Consider the following 18,159-nt stretch of genomic DNA (forward strand, 5'->3'; position numbering starts at 1 on the left):
GGTCTCTATGGAGGATTTTTGGGAAAACATAAAATAGGATGACACTGGCATGAACTTTGTGCCTTTTGCACTAGAGATGGTATATTGATAAAAGGACAAATCTTTTCAAGTCTCCAAAGTTCCTTTCTGTGTTGGTGACTTAATAAGATATTCAGCACTGTCTCTGTTCTGTTAGCATCTCAAGATTTGATCTATTTTAACTAATGCTCACTACAAAATATATCTTGGTTTCCTGAGCTTGTGTTTACAACAGAACAGTAATAATGCTATTTTTGAAAAATTCTGAAGGTGAAAATTAGTCCTTTTATGGATAAGCACATCCTGAAATTAGAATTATGCCTACATCTTTTTTGGTACAATATACAGGCAGATGATGACTTAATTAGCTATTTATACCTGTAAATGTGCCCTATTTTCTTTCACTTATTTTCCCAAATAATGTTTTCTATCCATTTGCCTTCTTCCTAGCTAGTTATTTTCCTTTTCTCCTTTTCTTTCTCAGTCTTCTATCCCTTTTAATACCTGAATGCATTTATGTGCCTTATACATTGTACAGGTAGGAATAAATTTCTATAGAAATAAAATTTTCTCTATCTTTTCTTTTGTGTCTTCTCCCATCTTCCTTCATTTCTTTCTCTTATGCTCCCCTATTTCAGTATCTCACTTATAAAAAACCAGTATTTTTTAATATAAGGACACAGTGAGATATAGTATTAGTATATCACAATGGTAGAGTTAAAGTATTTGTGGAGGTGAGGTAGGCAATGTCCTGTCTTATGAAGAAGTAGAATAGGCAGCTGCCTATAAGCTGTCACCTGAGGGATGCCAAAATGCCCCCTATTTGACATGGTGGAAGGAAAATAATGTTTAACATAAACAATGGGGAAATATTAAAACTTTACTAGTCACTAATTCAATTCTAAACTAGTTGTTTTAAGACAAGATTCAGTCATGCCATAGGACACTGAGGTGAAGGAGAGGTAAGCTCTGAGGGGCTGAATAAAGGAAAAAGAAAAAGGCAGAGAAGGAAGATTTATCAGAGATGGCAATCCCTAGTTAGGTAGCAAAAACTGTGAGGGGCATTGAGTGAAAACTGTTAAGAGTGGGTTTTGAAAAAAAAAAAGGAAAAGGTCTGAATTAATCTTTGTCTACTTCATGATTCTCAATTCGACAAATATTTATTAAATGCCTACTTTGCACAAGGTATTAGGACTTAGAGAGTCATACTAGAGCCAGTCACAGAATCATAAATTCCAGGGTTGAAATAGCCCAAGATAGCAATCTGTCTGAACTGCTCTAACAGATGAAGTCTTAGCAAAATAAGTCAGAAAGCCAGTTAGTAGCAAGGTTGGAACAAAAGCTTAAGTCTCTTAACTTTAAATCAAATCCTCTTTCCATTATGCTATACTACAAATGACAAATTATTTTATGTTTTTCTCTACTGATCAAATGAGATAATATATGTAAAGTGTTTCACAAAACTTAAAGGAGTATATAAACTGTTTTATGTTTAATTATTATTTGCTACCTGTGTATCCCCTAGCAAGTTATTTGCCCTCTAAAACTTCAGTTTGTTCATACATGAAATGAGGTGATTGGACAAGATAAATGAAGGATCTCTCAGATCCATTATATTTCTAAATTTTCTATTCTATAGGGATGCTGTTTTAATGTTTATCCATGAAGCATTTGTTGATGCCACAGATAGAATATTAGTCCCAATAAATGAGGTTTAAGTTGGTATTTGATTTCTCATTTAATTAAAAAAAATTAGCATCCTCCTTGGTAGTTGCTTCATCTTCTGGAAGGATATAGATATAATAGCTTTCATAGATATGAGACAGGTTAGGCAACTCTCAAAAGTTTCCTGTCCATTCTGAACATGTTTCTTAACCCATGGTGAAAAGAAACATACTAAATAATGTTTAGAATAATTTGTGAAAATGTGATTTTCTCTAAATAGCTGAAAAGTAAAAGGAAGGAAAGAGAGAGTTTCTGAATTTTTCCTTGCTCTAGGAATGGTGAGGAAATTTAACTTATGAAACTAAGGAAAATTCTTAAGATTTTATGTTGTACTGAAGATGTGAACTACACTTGTAGAGAGAAACTGCTCATTGGGAGTTTCTTATACCAGTAAAATCATTATTGTCCCTCCCTCTCATCCCTCTGAAGTAATTAAAACACACCTAATGCCAGAACTTTCTCCAGCTGAATGTTGGGTTAGAATTTCTTCTCCACGACTTGCTACTGATCGAAGAAGGTTCTTCTGTTCTGCTAACTCTTGTTCTAGTTCCTAGTTAAACGAAGAAAAAAAATTTGTCAAAAATTTTGAGGTTAATAATATTTACTATTCCCTATAGCACTCATACTCTTTCTGTTTTCACTTATCAACTGAGAAGTACAAGTATGAAATACACATAGGGCAAACAAAATGTCTCTAAGGTAATGTTATTAATATCTTTTTTTTTCTTTAGTTTTGATAAAAGACATGACTGTCCATGAAAAACCAACAGTGCTCTTTTAATATTGTCAAGGGAATCCTGCTGGGCTGTGGTGCCCCCAAGTGGATTAAAAATAGACTTCATAAATCAATGTAAAATCATCCTTTGACATATGAATGGCAGCTTCTCATAGAATAAGCTATCCTGGCCTTTGGATTCTGGAGTAATGTCCAGTTGATAATACAACCTTCTTTTCATTTCAGTACTACTACTTTGGAATCTAAAACTGTTTGGATTTTGCTAATTTTTACTTTTATACTGGGGAGGCATTTTCACATAGAAACATGGTTATAATAAAATCATTTTGAGGACTTATTTACAGATAAAAATAATTATCTTTTTGACAATTAGAAATTATCATTGTTTATTATTAGAGTAGGCTCTCCAAGGGGTTCTACTGAGCAAAATTTAACCTATTTTTAATTGCACAGCATATACTACAAAACAATGTTATATTTCTTTTTTTTTAAAAAAAACAAACCCTTACCTTCCTTCTTGGAATCAACAGTGTGAATTGGCTCCAAGGCAGAAGAGTGATAAGGGTAGGCAATGGGGATCAAGTAACTTGCCCAGGGTCACACAGTTGGGAAGTGTCTGAAGCCAGATTTGAACCTAGGACCTCCAGTCTCTAGGCTTGACTCTCAATCCACTGAGCTACCCAACTGCCCCCTACTTCTTTATTAGAGTTAGCTAACAGAATGCGAGGCCTGGAGTCAGGAAGAAAGACCTGGGTTCAAATTTGGTTTCTGACACTAGTCAGCTTTGACCCTGAGCAAATCATTAAATCTTTATGTGCTTCAGACAACTTCTTAGAATTTATCTTCTCAGACATAGAAGGATTTATTTCTCATAGCTGAGGAAATTAGTGATCTAAATAATGGGTTATTGGGGGCAGCTGGGTAGCTCACTGGATTGAGACCTAGGCCTAGAGATGGGAGGTCCTTGGTTCAAATATGGCCTCAGACACTTCCTGGCTGTGTGACCTTGGGCAAGTCACTTAACCCTCATTGCCTAGCCCTTAGCACTCTTCTGCTTTAGAACCCATACATAGTATTGATTCTAAGGTGGAAGGTAAGTTTTTAAAGAAACAAACAAATAAATAAACAGACAAATAAATAAATAATGGGTTATTTCATAATTTTAAATTGTTAGCAATTCAAAAGTGCTATTCTTTCCAATTACTATAGTTGTAGTCTGCAAATTTTACTAAATATCCTTTGACTCTGGAAAAAAAGTACATTTTCAGCTTATCCAGGATATGTCATTCATTCATATGCACAAGATAAGAAATATCAATATGGGAAAGGTGAAAATGGAACCAGTAGGACTAGGGAAACACAAGATTTCTCCACATACTTAGATGTAAGCAATTTAGAAGAAAGGCAATTCACAAACACATTCTCTCTAAATTTAGAAGTAGCAGGCTAAAATGATATTTAAATAGTTTACCTTTTGTTGTTGGAGGCTGCTCTGTTGCTGCTGGGTTCTTGTGGTTCGGGCTTGGGCAAGCCATTCCTGGACACTTGGGCTCTGGGTAGCTGTTAAGTCAGCTTCACATTCCTCCTTCTCTTGTGATGTAGCCTGCTTTTGATCAAGAGGAAACCAATGATCATTTTGCCCAGGGGAACACACCTCTGCCAAATGGGATGTGTGGTTTGCATAAATGACACCAGGGTGAGTCCCTTTGCTTGTACAAATTCATTGAAAAATAGGACATACAGCCAGCAGGGAGAAGAGCAAGGTGAATCAATGCCCTTGTATAAATACCTAATAGAACTTCCTTCTACCTAAGGTTTTTGTCATGTTAACAGACCAGGGTTTGTTCCTATACTTTGGAGTTGTCTATGGACTTTTTCTCAAAATTATGTTTTTAAATGATGTAAATATACTAAATTTCATTTATGGATTAGTGAAAATTAAGATTACTTTCCCCATAAATGTGTAAAATCTATTCATAGATCCCTATGGAGTCTATGAAACCCATACTAAGAACCACTTGATTAAAAGTTTCCTAAGGCCCTTCCTGTCATTAATACCCTATGATTATTAATTTGTTTTCACTTTCTCTGCTGTTTAGGCAGCAAGTCACAACCCTAAGGTCTACATGGTCTTATGGATCACAGGCAACTCAATTGTTAAACACATGAAGCTAGCCTTATTTCAGGGAGGGACATCTCATCTAAATGAGGGGTAAAGTATAAGAATAGGGATCCTCTAGAACCTCATAACTGTCACCAAATATCTTCTCAAAAAAGAAGCCATCCAGATTGGCCCCACCTATCTCTAGAAATTTCAGTTATTCTGGGGATTCTCTAAAAATTGGTGAATTTCCCCTCAATGATGTATATATTAGCAATAAGTCTGAGATGTCAGTAGCCTGAAATTTGTATATAATCTCTGTAGAGCCCATGTGCTAGCTTTATAGAGGGCACTGATGATTAACTTAGCTATCAGAATATGACTTCTAAGGTCCTCTCCATGTCTCTGATATTGACTACCAGAGGTCTCCATTAAATACAAATGTGAAGATAGAACAAATTACAAAAGGTATATAATGTAGTGAAAAAAAAAACAACAGCAACAACAAATAAACCATTCCCAGTTCCAGCTGCCAACCAGCACCCTCTGCCCATTAGGAAAATAATACCCACCACCTTCAATGCCTCATTCACCTCTTTCAGGTGAAGGAACAGAGACAAACCCTGTAAAATCTTCAACATCCTATAGAGATTGTGAGCTTCTCTCCCTATTTGCTACCCATTATTATCTCTATGGTTTATCTTATTTGTCTCTTTATCCTTGTAATAATAATAATTGATCACTATTTAGGATAAATTGTCCCCTTGCACTTTCCTCATGATTTCTTATCCCTATCTCCTTCTGTTGGATTACCTATGTCTCAATCTAAGCCTTACAGTGTGCCCTTTGGAATTTTTGTTCCATAGAGAAGAAATTCTTCATCTTGTCTTTTTCTCACAATTTTCCCTTTTGTTATCCCTCATCAAGACCTGGGTCCCCTTTGATGACACAGCACTCTTCATTATCCTCTCCAGCATTGGCTATACCTTCTTTCACACTGGTCTTGAGGGGACGTCTTGATATTTTTTTTTTCTCATGGTCATGTCTAGATTCTTCTTTTGTGCCCTTCACTCAGTAGTCTTCCCTCTTTGAAGTCTATACAATTAAAAATTTCCATCCACTCAATAAGATTCTAATTATATAGTATCCTGACACAGAGATTATGCCTCCTTTCTCAAAGAGTACAATATCTCCTCCCCTTATATTTCTACTATGGTGGATTAATTAATTCATATAGAAGTTTTCTCAAATTCTTTAACTTTCCATTTCCCTGATTTCCTTAAGATCGATGACCTATCCTTTCTCTCTATCCCAGGCACACTTAGATACAGGCAACTTTAGATCCTATGGTTATCCACAAATGTTCTACTCCCCTAAATTAGAAGTCCTGAAATTCCCCTCTCTAATCATAATCTTCTAACATTCACTTCTCTCTATGTCTCTTGGAAAGTTCAATATTTTTTTCACCACATTAATTAGTATGTGAAATAACTCTTAAAATGATTACATGACATACAAATAAATATTATTATTATCATTACTAATGTTATTATACTCATGAAACATTTAGACTTTGAACCTTTTACTTTGATGACTCAGAAAGGTAAAAAGAGTAATACACATTAAGGCAGGAAGTTTATTTGACCTAATTATATGAACTTAGCTATGAAACCTAATAATTTAATAGTTGTAAATTGGTTATGTACCAGTGAGGTAGGTTTCTTATTATTACACACATACACACACACACACTCACATACACATACATACTTACATACATATAATTTTATTTCCAAGTGTTATTATTATTCCCACCTCCCATTAACATTGCAAGATTCTTGGAGGCTTCTTTTGTAGCTACTCATGAAATAACTCCCTGTGAATATTAGTAGCTTGGTCAAAGCCACTCATCCTAAACTTCCCATTTACATGTCACACATTCATTTTAATGCTTTTAAAAGAACACTTAAAATCCTCTCTTGAGTAATGAAGAAGTCGGATATCTCAAATAAATTCATACCACATTAGCATGTACTAAGAAATGATCCAGAATTAATAACTGAAGAATTAAATATTGATCCACCAACATTAAGTACAAAGTCCTTAAATAAAACAGTGTTATCATCTATATAACTGATTCTTTCTCAAGCTGTTTACTAATTATAAGACTAAGCAACCACTGATGCTACAAGAATCAGAAAATTATGAAGATTCTAGCTCCAAAAATAAATTGATTCTCTCTTATTTCTGGGTTGAGAGGACCTTCAATAACTCTTAAATTTATGATCATCACTTTCCATAAACTCTGGTAAAGACTCTAATTTTACTATTCTGGGTCTGTTTCCTCACCTATAAAATAAAGGAGTTGGAATCAATGATCTCTAGGTTTCCCTTTAGACATACATTTCATGAAAAGTTTCTACTTGTCACTTTCAGATAATTCTACTTTTGTTATCTCAATGCCCGTTAACTTTAGAAAACATCTAATCAATTCAGGCTGATGTATCCTGATCATTTTGTGGGCTACTCCTAAGACATTAAGGAAACACTAACTAACAATCCATTTTAATACTAGCTTATATAAAGCATACTTAGGACTGTAAATCAGATACCATATAATACATATATATATATATATATATATATATATATATATATATATATAACATTGCTAGTCACTATAAGCTTACCTACCAAGGTAGATATAAATGCATGCATACATGTGCCACAGATAATATTCATTATCTAAGTGCCTTTTAGGCACATGTCCTTATTAGTGTATATACTATACTTAGTTCTTAGTATATGTATATGTGTACATATATATGCAAATATATACACACATAAATATACTTGAAACTAAATGTAAATTTAGATTTTGTACTTTCCATTTTATCTAGGCTGCTATTCTCCAGTGGTTAAAGACCTCTCATTTTATTTGAATAGAGCTCTTCCTTGATATTATTAACTTAACATATGCTATTAAAAATGCTTAAATTATATACATTCTACCATTGGACCTCTGGGCAAGGATGGTCATCAGTTATTTTACTCTAGATTCCTACTTTTAATTAGCAAACCACCATTTGCCCCTTTTTTATATTATGTGAGTACTTGGAATCAAATTGTGTTTAATTTCTTTAAGATTTGCTTTATAGTTTAACTTTTAAAGTAATTTATCTCAATATCAGCTCCAACATGAAGTGATTTTGTAATTATGACGTGCATTTCTTTTAACATGGAAAAAATAAATTCATATTCATAAAATTCATGTTTCAGAAAAATACATATAACAAATTAGGGTTTATGTTTTTATATAAGAATATATGGTTCCTTCCCTTGTTATTTTTTCATTAAACCAACTTAATGCACATTCAAAGACTGGAGGCAAAACATGATCCTTTTGGATACTAATTAGATTTAAGTATGTGGGGAAAAAGGCTTGGGGGGGGAAATAGAATGTTTATGGTGAAGTATATTTCATAAACCCACAGCTAGTTCTTAACTAAAATAATTGGAATATTTGCCATTTTTAGCAAATTATTCTTGATTACTTTATGTTGCTGTGGGCTTCAGGACCAAGTATAGACCTTAGATAACGGAGTTGAAGTAACATATTCTGCCATAATCAGGGTACAAAGAATAATACTTTGTTTGATTTTGTAGCAGTCAATTTAAAATTTATTATAGCAATTGTAGTAGCTGGAAGGGATTTTAAGAGTCACCTTGCCCAATCCTTTCATTTTACATTTGAGGAAACTGAAATCCAGAAGTGAATTGCTAAGTGAATCTAGCCAGGAACCAGCAAAGGCCAGAGGAATCTAGATCTCCTTGTTCCAAATTCAATAATTTTTTCATGGCAAAAACTGTTATAAATGATAGAAACCTACATTTTTGTGCTCCCTCCTTTGCTGATCCCTCTTTTCACCATAAAATCAGAAGATAACCAAGCATAAAGAATTCTTTTAAAGACAAGTCTAGAAAAACTCTTACTTGAATGTTGATCTGCTTGTCATGCAGTACTCTCTGCAGTTCCAGGAGACTTCCTTTTAGGGTTCTCAGCTTGATTGCCAGCTGTTCTGCCTCATCCTTGGTATGAGCCTTTCCTTCCATAAGCAGGTTTTCATTATGAACAGAGAGCTCTGATAAGGCCACTACCTTTTGTTCTATTTCCACCAACATGTTCTGTAGCAGCAAGAATAATGAGGCAAATTCATACATGTTTTCAGCATCTAGGAAGACCATGGAGACCCATGGCCTCTCTCAATTTCCATTTCTCTATTTACTTTCTTTACAAAAGTTTGAGAAAAATGAATTTCTCATTTAACTCCACAGTAGTTTTTATTGTTTACTCCCTGGCTAACAAGTTCACTTATCTTCTTACTTCAAAAAAAAAAAAACAAAAACAAAAACAAAAACAAAAAAACAAACCAAAAGACTGAAGGTACCAAAAAAACATAGAAAGCATAATCTACCTGAATGGAGGAGTAGTTAGGAGTCCAGTGCTTTCCCTAGTTGTAATCCTATGTCAGTCTGACTGTGACACTAGTAGTCAATGACAGTAGCCTAAATCAAATGCAATTCTAACTAGTCATAACTACTCTTTTCCTTTCTTTTCCAGTCCATTCAGAGACAAAGATATCCACATTGCTTAATTTGCATGGATAAGCTTTTCTTATTTGCTCCAGTTCTTTTTTTTTTTTTTATTGATATCTAAATAGCACTAAGAGGCTCTGAATAATCCTCTTTTGTCTGGAGACAGGTTCCCCAGGACAAATCCTTTGTCTTATTTATTTTCCCAAGTTACCTTTCAGTGAACAGATCCCAGCTTCTTTGAAGAAGACAAATGTGAAAATAATAGGCTTTTAAACTTGAATCCTCAAAGATCTACTTTTAAAAGAAAAGAGTTTACTTTTCCAGGACAACCTTACAGCTAAAACTTTGGTTTTTCTCTAAGATGGTATGATAAAAACAAATAAAACTAACCCTCCCCCCCAAATTCCTTCCCTACCATCACCAAAAAATACAGATAGTAGTTGTCAACTCAAAAAAAGAACTACATTTTCATAATATATGGATTATAGAAACAATTTTATGGAGTTTGTCCCTTTATCACAAAAATAGGAAAATGGATATTTTCCTGTAGGCTTCAAATACAAATTTATAATTCACTTTTCAAAGTTGTCCTCATTAAACTATAGAACTAAAGTTAAACCAGGAATCTGTTAGCAAAGAATGTCTGTGTCTCTGTAAGATGCAGTTTTCTGTAGTATCCTGGTTTAGAGGTAATTTTTAAAAAATTAAATAAACTTCCATCTGTTTACTTGATCTAGGGATATAATCAGTCTTAAAATGCCTCTCAGAATTATTACATCTATTTTTAAAAAATACAATGAAATGTATTTCCTTACTTGAATTAGGAATTTTGTATATTATTAGGATAATATATAAAACCAAAAGGGAAACTAAGGACCAATGATAGAACAAGATTTTAAATGCTAGCAAGCTTAGGGAAAACAGATTAATTTTGTTATTTCCAGTGCTACAAGAGAGGCCTAAAAATAGATGCCTCCTCAAAGAAGAGGTGGAAAAGATGATACAGAGAATACAAAACACCCCCATGTAGCCTTCTGTAATTATTCTGAAACATCATTGCCAAGATTAATAATAGCTTTAAGTTACAGAGTTAACTTTCTGGAAACATTTTAAAACATACATTAAAAATCATCTGTTTTTGTTATCATAAGGTACATAATAATTTTCTGGGTATTTCACAATATTAAATATAATGAGAAGAATTAGAATAAAATAATAAATTTACTCTTCAGGAACAAGCTTAGATTTTACTCTGATCATTAATGTTTTTCTCACCTATTTGCCAGACATCAAATAGCAGAAATATTAGGTCACAAAACCTGCCTACAGATGTTCAGTGTATACTAAAGCTAACTGGTTCTGCAAGGCACACAAAACATCATCACTTTCAAAGAGACCAAGTTGCTCAACCTACAGAACTAATAAGCATTTCCAAAATATATTAGGGTATATATCATGGTAATAATATTTAGTATAATCATTCCTAAACTTTAATCTTAAACTTATAAAAAGTTTCAGGTACATGTATAAAAAGCAATAAATAGGCTCTCTGTCACAGAGTATATTTGTAGTTCCTCAGTCCATCTGCCAGCCTGTGAATTTTCCAAATTCAAATATACATATATAGAAGGGTATATGTGTGCATATATATGTGTATGTATGAATATATGGAAGAGAATTATAATAGTCTTAGACTAGTGAAAACTTTAACTGTTGAGATAGTCTAGTTAACTACCTTTTTTTCATGGTGTTTATATTTGCTGATGGTTAATCAAATAAAAATTATGAATGTTGGAGCAAGAATCAATGTTCCAAAACACTCAATTTTAAATTTCTACTTTTTATTTATTTGTTTGTTTGTTTGTTTGTTTTTTAGCTCTTAACTTCTGTGTATTGGCTCATAGGTGGAAGAGTGGTAAGGGTGAGCAATGGCGGTCAAGTGACTTACCCAGGGTCACACAGCTGGGAAGTGTCTTAGGCTGGATCTGAAACTAGGACCTCCCGTCTCTAGGCCTGGCTCTCAATCCACTGAACTACCCAGCTGCCCCAAAATTTCTACTTGTTGATGTGAGCTTTCAAATAAAAATTTTTCCTTCAGTCTCAACTTCAGTTAAAAGGAATTTTTTCAAACTGCTACTCAGAATATGGTCAACTTAATGTTTCAGAACCTATTATTTTCTGCCTCTTAATTTTAAGGTATATTTTTGAGAGGTATAAATACTCTACACACATTCATAAATATATTTGTTAATTTTGAAGGTATTATTTTTTTTACCTGACAGTCAACCAGCTGATCTTCCATGTCCATTGGTTCAGTGGGTGAAACCAATGTACTGTCTAGAGTTGCTTTAGTATTCAATAACCAGTGGTCAAGTTCATCAGCTTCACAGCGATATCTTTGCAGGGCCTGCTCTTGCCTCTGTTCTTCCAGTTGTTCATTTAACTTTTCCTAATGAATTAAGTAAAATTATATTTAGTTAAATATCAGTGAAGGAGTAACTGTGCTTCTAAAACGATATTACGTAGAAGAAAAAGCTTTTATTCAGTCAAAACTGTCACTGAGGTTCTAAATTCATAATTAAAAGAAATTCTCTTGCCAGCAGAAAACATTTCAGGTATCCTTTAGCACATTCTTCCATTACAATAACATAAATATTATATTAGAATATGTATCTCACCATTGTATTCAGTGTTTTCTACTGTCCATGTCTTTCTTCAATTTGAACTAGTCAAAGCATAGAGTATAGATTTATAGAATAAAAATGTCAATCAAATTTGAAATTCTAAAGAATTCACAGTGTAAAAAGAGAAAATAAATGAACCAACAATCATAACCAAATAAGTTAAAATAATACAAGGCTTATTTGCTTAATGACTTTTGTTCAATAAGATGAATTGTTATTCAATTTGGGTATAAAATAACAAATGTTGAAAATTTAAACATTAATTTTTTCATGGATGAAAAAATGTCTGACATCGCTAAAAGTAATGTAGCCATATTATTCCCTCAAATACTTTGGATGATTCCTCATTCCATTGCTTTGGTAGCTGCAGAGGTCAAAATGTCAATAGTAGTAGTAATTTGTATTCATTCATTGCTTTTAATCTGAATGTTTTTAACCACTATAACAACCTTTTGCAGTTAATTTCTACATCAATTATGAGAGCATCAAGGACTAAAACCACTATTATATATACTCAAAATATGACACTAATTTGGGCAAAATAATTCAATTAAGGGGTAACTGTTCCATCTACAAGATTATACTTGGAATTGAAGGTTGATATTTGATGAGTGGAATATAAGAAAAACTTGCTGAGAATAAAAAGAAATCCATATATAAATCGGTAAGTTTCAATGTCTAATTCAGAAAGTTGAGAGTAACATCAATTTATTACCTCTAATAGCTGTCTTTTTCCTGAAGCTTTCATCTTAATTGTAGACATTCTCTCAGCTAAGACAATCAGGGTGGATTGTAAAGCCAGCTGTTCAGCAGCATCTGCTTCCAAAGATTCTGACACTAGCTCCTCTGCTAAAGATGTCTGCAATTCACTAATTTCATCCTGAAGCATGAGGATCTCATCCATCAAGGCCTATGAAAAGAATGTTAAAAGAGTCATCACAAATTCATTTTTATTGAGAATATACCAAATGTCAGTTCTGACAGTATAGCTCTGTAGTTTTCCATCACAATTATATGCCACAATCCCCAATTGATTGGCATTCCCTCAATTTCCAGTTCTTTGCCACCACAAAGAGAGCTGCCACAAGTATTTAAGAACATACAAGTTCTTTTCTTTTTTCCTTGGCCACTTAGGGAAACAGACCTAACAGTGGTATTGCTAGATTTAAGGGTAAACATGTTTTTATAAGTCTTTGGGCATAATTCCAGATTGCTCTCCAAAATAGATTAGTTCATAGTTCCACCAACAGTGTATTAGTGTTCCCATTTTCCACATTCGCTACAATTGTCATTTTACCCTTTCATCATTTTTGTCTATCTGAAAGGTGTGAGATGATATCTCAGAGTTCTTTTGATTCACATATCTCCAATCAGTAATGACTTAGAGCATTGTTTCTTATGGCTAAATACTGCTTTGATTTCTTCATCCAAAAATTTTTTTGGATGTTTAATATTTTAAAATTTAAATTGTTTAATTAAATTAAAATTAAATTAAATTATATAATAATTATATAATAATAAAATTAATTAAATTAAAATTAAAATGTTTAGTATCTTTCAAACATTTCTCAATTGGGGAAAGGCTCATATTCTTATATATACTAAATTCTCTATATATTTAAGATATGAGATTTTTAACTGAGAAACTGTCTATAAAATTCTCCCATCCCCAGTTTTCTACTTTCCTTCTAATTTTTACTACATTAGTTTTATTTACACAAAACTTAATGTAATCAGAATTATCCATTTGACATCTCGTACATGTTCTCTATTCCTTGTTTATTCATCTATTTCTCTCCTAGATCTAATGATTATCGAAATTCATACCTCCTCACTATCCTCAATTTTTTTGATTGGAGGGGAGGAATCATGAACTCTGAAACCTCCATTTAAGGAGGGAGTTCAGCACAGACATCTCATTTTTCACCTAGATGCACTACTTTAGAACTTTGATTTCTCAGTCATGTCCCTCTATCAGGTACCTTCCTTTCTTCTACCCCAACCTCTTTAGCTTCCTTTTATGCACTGTCTTCCCTCATTTTATTACAAACAGTGAGTGAAGGGAGAGTTTTTCTTTGTTTGTATTTGTATTCCTAACATTTAGCACATTTTATACTACATATTATTCAGTTATTTTAGTCATGTCCAATTCTTTGTGACCTCCATTTGGGGTTTTCTTGGTAAAGATACTGGAGTGGTTTGCCATTTCATTCTCTAGTTCGTTTTGTAGATGAGGAAACTGAGGCAACTAGGGTTAAATAGTTTGCCCAGGGGCACATAGTTAATAAATATTTAAGGCTGAATTTATTCTCAGATCTCCTGACTCCAGGCCTGGTACTCTATTCACTGTGCCACCTAGCCACCCCTTAAAACTTGTATATAGTAAGAAATTTGAGGATGTGATAATATACTGTCACATGGTGTTTGCTTTGGGTCACAGTCACAAGGAATGAGAAAACCTCAAGAACTAGAAAGGTGCTTGGGGGATCATCTAATCCAGTGATTCCCAAAGTAGGTGCTACCACCCCCTGGTGGGTGCTGCAGCAATCCAGGGAGGTGATGATGGCCACAGGTGCATTTATCTTTCCTATTAATTGCTATTAAAATTTTAAAAAATTAATTTCCAGGGGGCTAAGTAATATTTTTTTCTGGAAAGGGGGCGGTAGGCCAAAAAAGTTTGGGAATCACTGATCTAATCTATACAGAGCCTAAACTGGATTTTTCTCTATTATAGTTCCAGTGAATGGTGATGGAATACTTGGTTTAGAGTTATGGAGACTTGGGTTCAAATACTACCTCTGATAGTACTTGGATCTCTGGAAGTAACTTCTCTCAACCTCAACATTCTCATCTATTAAATTAAGGGATTAGTATAGATCAGTGATGGCAAACCCATGGCATGTGTAAAAGTGAAATTTGGGGAATGCCATTTAAAAGTGTATATATTTCTATGGACATGGGAAATGTATCAAAACTACATTTCCCGTGATCCAACATGGTCCAACTGGTTTCCGTTTCCGGGTCTTTGGGCATGGGGAGGCCTACGTTGACGCAGAGAGGGTTTATAATCTCCTGGGTTAGGAGGGAGTGGTCTCTTTTGCCAGTAGGCTCTTGGCCAGGAAACAGGAGACAGTAATGGAGGCGGCAGTTTTGAATGCTTACAAGCGCGTGGTCTAATGATTTAATCTATCAGCATGGCTTTAATTAAAATACTAATTTATATTATTATATCAGCCTTTATCATTTTTCATATTTATACATGGGTGCCAAAGATGGCACACAAAGCACTCTGTGGGCACCCAGCAAACCTCTCCCCCCAGGTTAGTTACTAAAAAAGCAGAAGAACTTGGGCAGAGCTGTTCCCTTCCACCTTTCCACTGTGCCTGATGCTATTTTTTCACATCACCCATCTCTCCTCCCAGCAGCCCAATGGGAGCACTTCCTCCCTCCCCATGTGGGGTTAGAGGGGGTATGCCTGACTTGGGGGTGGGTGGGCATAGCACGTAGTATGGGAGTGGGATGGGGATGGGGTTCTGCACTCTATCTCTAAAAGTTTCTCCATCACTGGTATAGATGGCCCAGAAGGTTCTTTCTAGTTCTAAAGCTTATTACTTGATCTTATGACTTTTTTTTAAACCCTTAACTTCTGTGTATTGGCTCCTAGGTGGAAGAGTGGTGAGGGTGGGCAATGGGGGTCAAGTGACTGGCCCAGGGTCACACAGCTGGGAAGTGTCTGAGGCTGGATTTGAACTTAGGACCTCCTGCCTCTAGACCTGGCTCTCAATCCTCTGAGCTACCCAGCTGCCCCCATCTTATGACTTTTTAATGAAGGTGAACTTACTCCCTCCTAAAGTACTCCAGTTCTAATTTTAGATAACTAACTAGATAACCTTACTAAGCTTGATTTACATCTGCCTTTCTAGTTTCTACAGTTTCCACCCTTTGTTCCTAGTTCTGCCTTTTCAGAAAAGGCAGAACAAATTTGTTCCCTTATGAGCTAGAATTTACATAGAGCTCTAAGATTTCCAGAGCACTTTATACATGTTACTTCATTTGAGCCTCACATATAATTACATCTATTTTAAAGATGAGAAAAATGAGATAGAGTGTGCTAAATGCCATGCACAGAATCACATAGCTGATATCTAAGACAGAATTTGAACCAAGATCTTACTGATCCAAGTCAAACACAATCAACTCAACCACTCGACCTATCCTATGTAACAATTTTTCAAAGCCTTCAATGTAACTCTAACATATCCTATATTTTCTCTTTTCTATGAATGAATCCTTTTTATTCTTTCAGTTGATCCTTCTACATCATCATCTTGAGTATCCTTTAATTTCCTGAAATCAGCCATTTACAAAAGGTAGAAGTCAAGTCAATAAGCATTTAATAAATGCTTACTCTGTCAGGCACTATGCTGTGCTTGGGATAAAAAGAAAGGCAACATAAGGGACTTGCAATGAAAAATGCCCTCTACAATCAAAGAAGGAACTATTGGTGTCTGATTACAGATAAAAGCATGCCATCTTGCACTTGATTTCCTTCACGAGTTTTTTATTGCATATGTGATAATGTCTTTTATTTTGGACATGAGCGATATGGAAATTGTACCAAATGAAAACACTGGTATAACTTATATCAGACTTTACTGCCTTGGGGAGGAGGGGAATGGAAAGAGGGAGAAAATCTGAATGGCAAAATGTCAGAAAACCATTGTCAAAAATTGCTTCTACTTGTAAGTAAAAAAAAAAAATAGAACAAATAAATAATTTTTTTTAAAAATTAAAAAAAAACAAAAGAAAATTAGTCTTTGATCTTAAGTAGCTCATAGTTTATTGGGGAAGAAAACAATGCAAACAACTTTTACAAATAAATTTGGGGGGTAGGGGGGAGCTGGATGGTGGATTAAGAGCCAGGCCTAGAGAGGTGAGGGCCTGGGTTCAAATGTGGCCTCAGATACTTCCCAGCTGTGTGACCCTGGGCAAGTCACTAAACCTCCATAGCCTTTAATGCTCTTCTGCCTTAGAACCAATACACAGTAATGATTCTAAGATGGAAGGTAAGGGTTTAAAAATCAAAACAAAACAAAACAAGATAAATGAAGGATAAATAAGTCATAATCAAAAGGGAGGTATTAACATTAGAGGAGATCTGATAAAACTAATTATAGAAGATAAAGTTTTAACTGAAACTTGAAAGAATCCAAAAGTCAGAAGGAGGAGATTAAGCTGTGAGAGAATCCTAGTTCATGGAGGAAGATAATTAAGTGGACATTGCATTGCATATAACATAAGGATAGCTGGTGCAAGGCAAAGAGATGGGATTATCACACATGGCAAACAGTAAGTATAACTAGATAACTGAATGCGGGGGGGGGGAGAATAATGTGGAATGAGCCTAGAAAGTTTATGAAGAGCTTTAAATGTTAAAGAGAAGAGTTTAAATTTCATTCTAGAGCTAACGGGAGGCACTGCAGTTTACTGAGGAGGAGAGTTATGTGGTCAGACTCACACTTTAAGAAAACAGTTTCAGAGACTGTGTACAGGATGCCCTGGGAAAAGGAGAGAATTGAAGATAATATATTCTGCTTGGGGCATATTAAGATCAAGGTAACACCTATCTGACACTCAAAAGGAGTTAACATTTTCACATCATATGCTTTGACAAGTTACGTCTTTATCCTTTTTAGCTAATATAGGGTACAAATGATCATTATTCTTATGTTATTCCTGTTTGTGAAGCCAAAAATTGTTTCTACATATAACTAAAGAAAAGAAGAGATAAATAATTAAAAAAAAAGAAAGGTAAGAAATCAAAACAAAATTAGTCTTTCCCCTCAAGTAGCTCATAATATATCAGAGGAAACAACAAGTAAACAACTTTTATAAACAAGATAAATGCAGGATAAATAAGACACAATCAAGAGGGAAAGTATTAACCTTAAAAGGGGATTAGGAAAGAAAGAAGAGCTATCAACACCTGTGTTCATTCGATAGCCAAAGAACTATGTTTTGGGATCTGTCAGGATACATGGGTAAAAATATGAACTCCTTTAAAACTTTATAAATATGGAAGTCTATATCTTTTAGATATATAGACTGTCAGGGTAGCCAGTCACACCTTGAAAGTTAGGGCCAGTGAGTACAAGTGGTAATTTGATGGCTTTCAAGACCATGAGTTTTATGTAAGTGATGATCCTAAAACCTAAAGGTCGTCAAAACAAGCATTTGCTTATACACCTGTAATATACTTTTATGCATTATTTCATAATGACCCTAGGAGGTGGGTACCC

At 34.4% G+C, this 18,159-nt stretch overlaps 1 protein-coding gene across 1 annotated transcript in view; it reads right to left on the reverse strand.

Annotated features, from left to right (window-relative positions):
• Positions 1–2,158: 2,158 nt before the first annotated feature.
• The window catches only part of LOC123246641 (nesprin-1-like), a 28,648-nt gene continuing 12,647 nt past the window's right edge, over positions 2,159–18,159 (reverse strand). The window contains exons 4-8 of the mRNA XM_044675464.1: positions 12,576–12,770; positions 11,452–11,625; positions 8,574–8,765; positions 3,951–4,082; positions 2,159–2,293 (exon numbers count right to left, since the gene is read on the reverse strand). Of these exons, the coding sequence (XP_044531399.1) occupies positions 2,159–2,293; positions 3,951–4,082; positions 8,574–8,765; positions 11,452–11,625; positions 12,576–12,770 (828 nt within the window). The remainder of the gene's footprint in view (positions 2,294–3,950; positions 4,083–8,573; positions 8,766–11,451; positions 11,626–12,575; positions 12,771–18,159) is intronic.

Source organism: Gracilinanus agilis, chromosome 4 (assembly GCF_016433145.1).
Source record: "Gracilinanus agilis isolate LMUSP501 chromosome 4, AgileGrace, whole genome shotgun sequence".
Lineage (NCBI taxonomy): Eukaryota > Metazoa > Chordata > Mammalia > Didelphimorphia > Didelphidae > Gracilinanus > Gracilinanus agilis.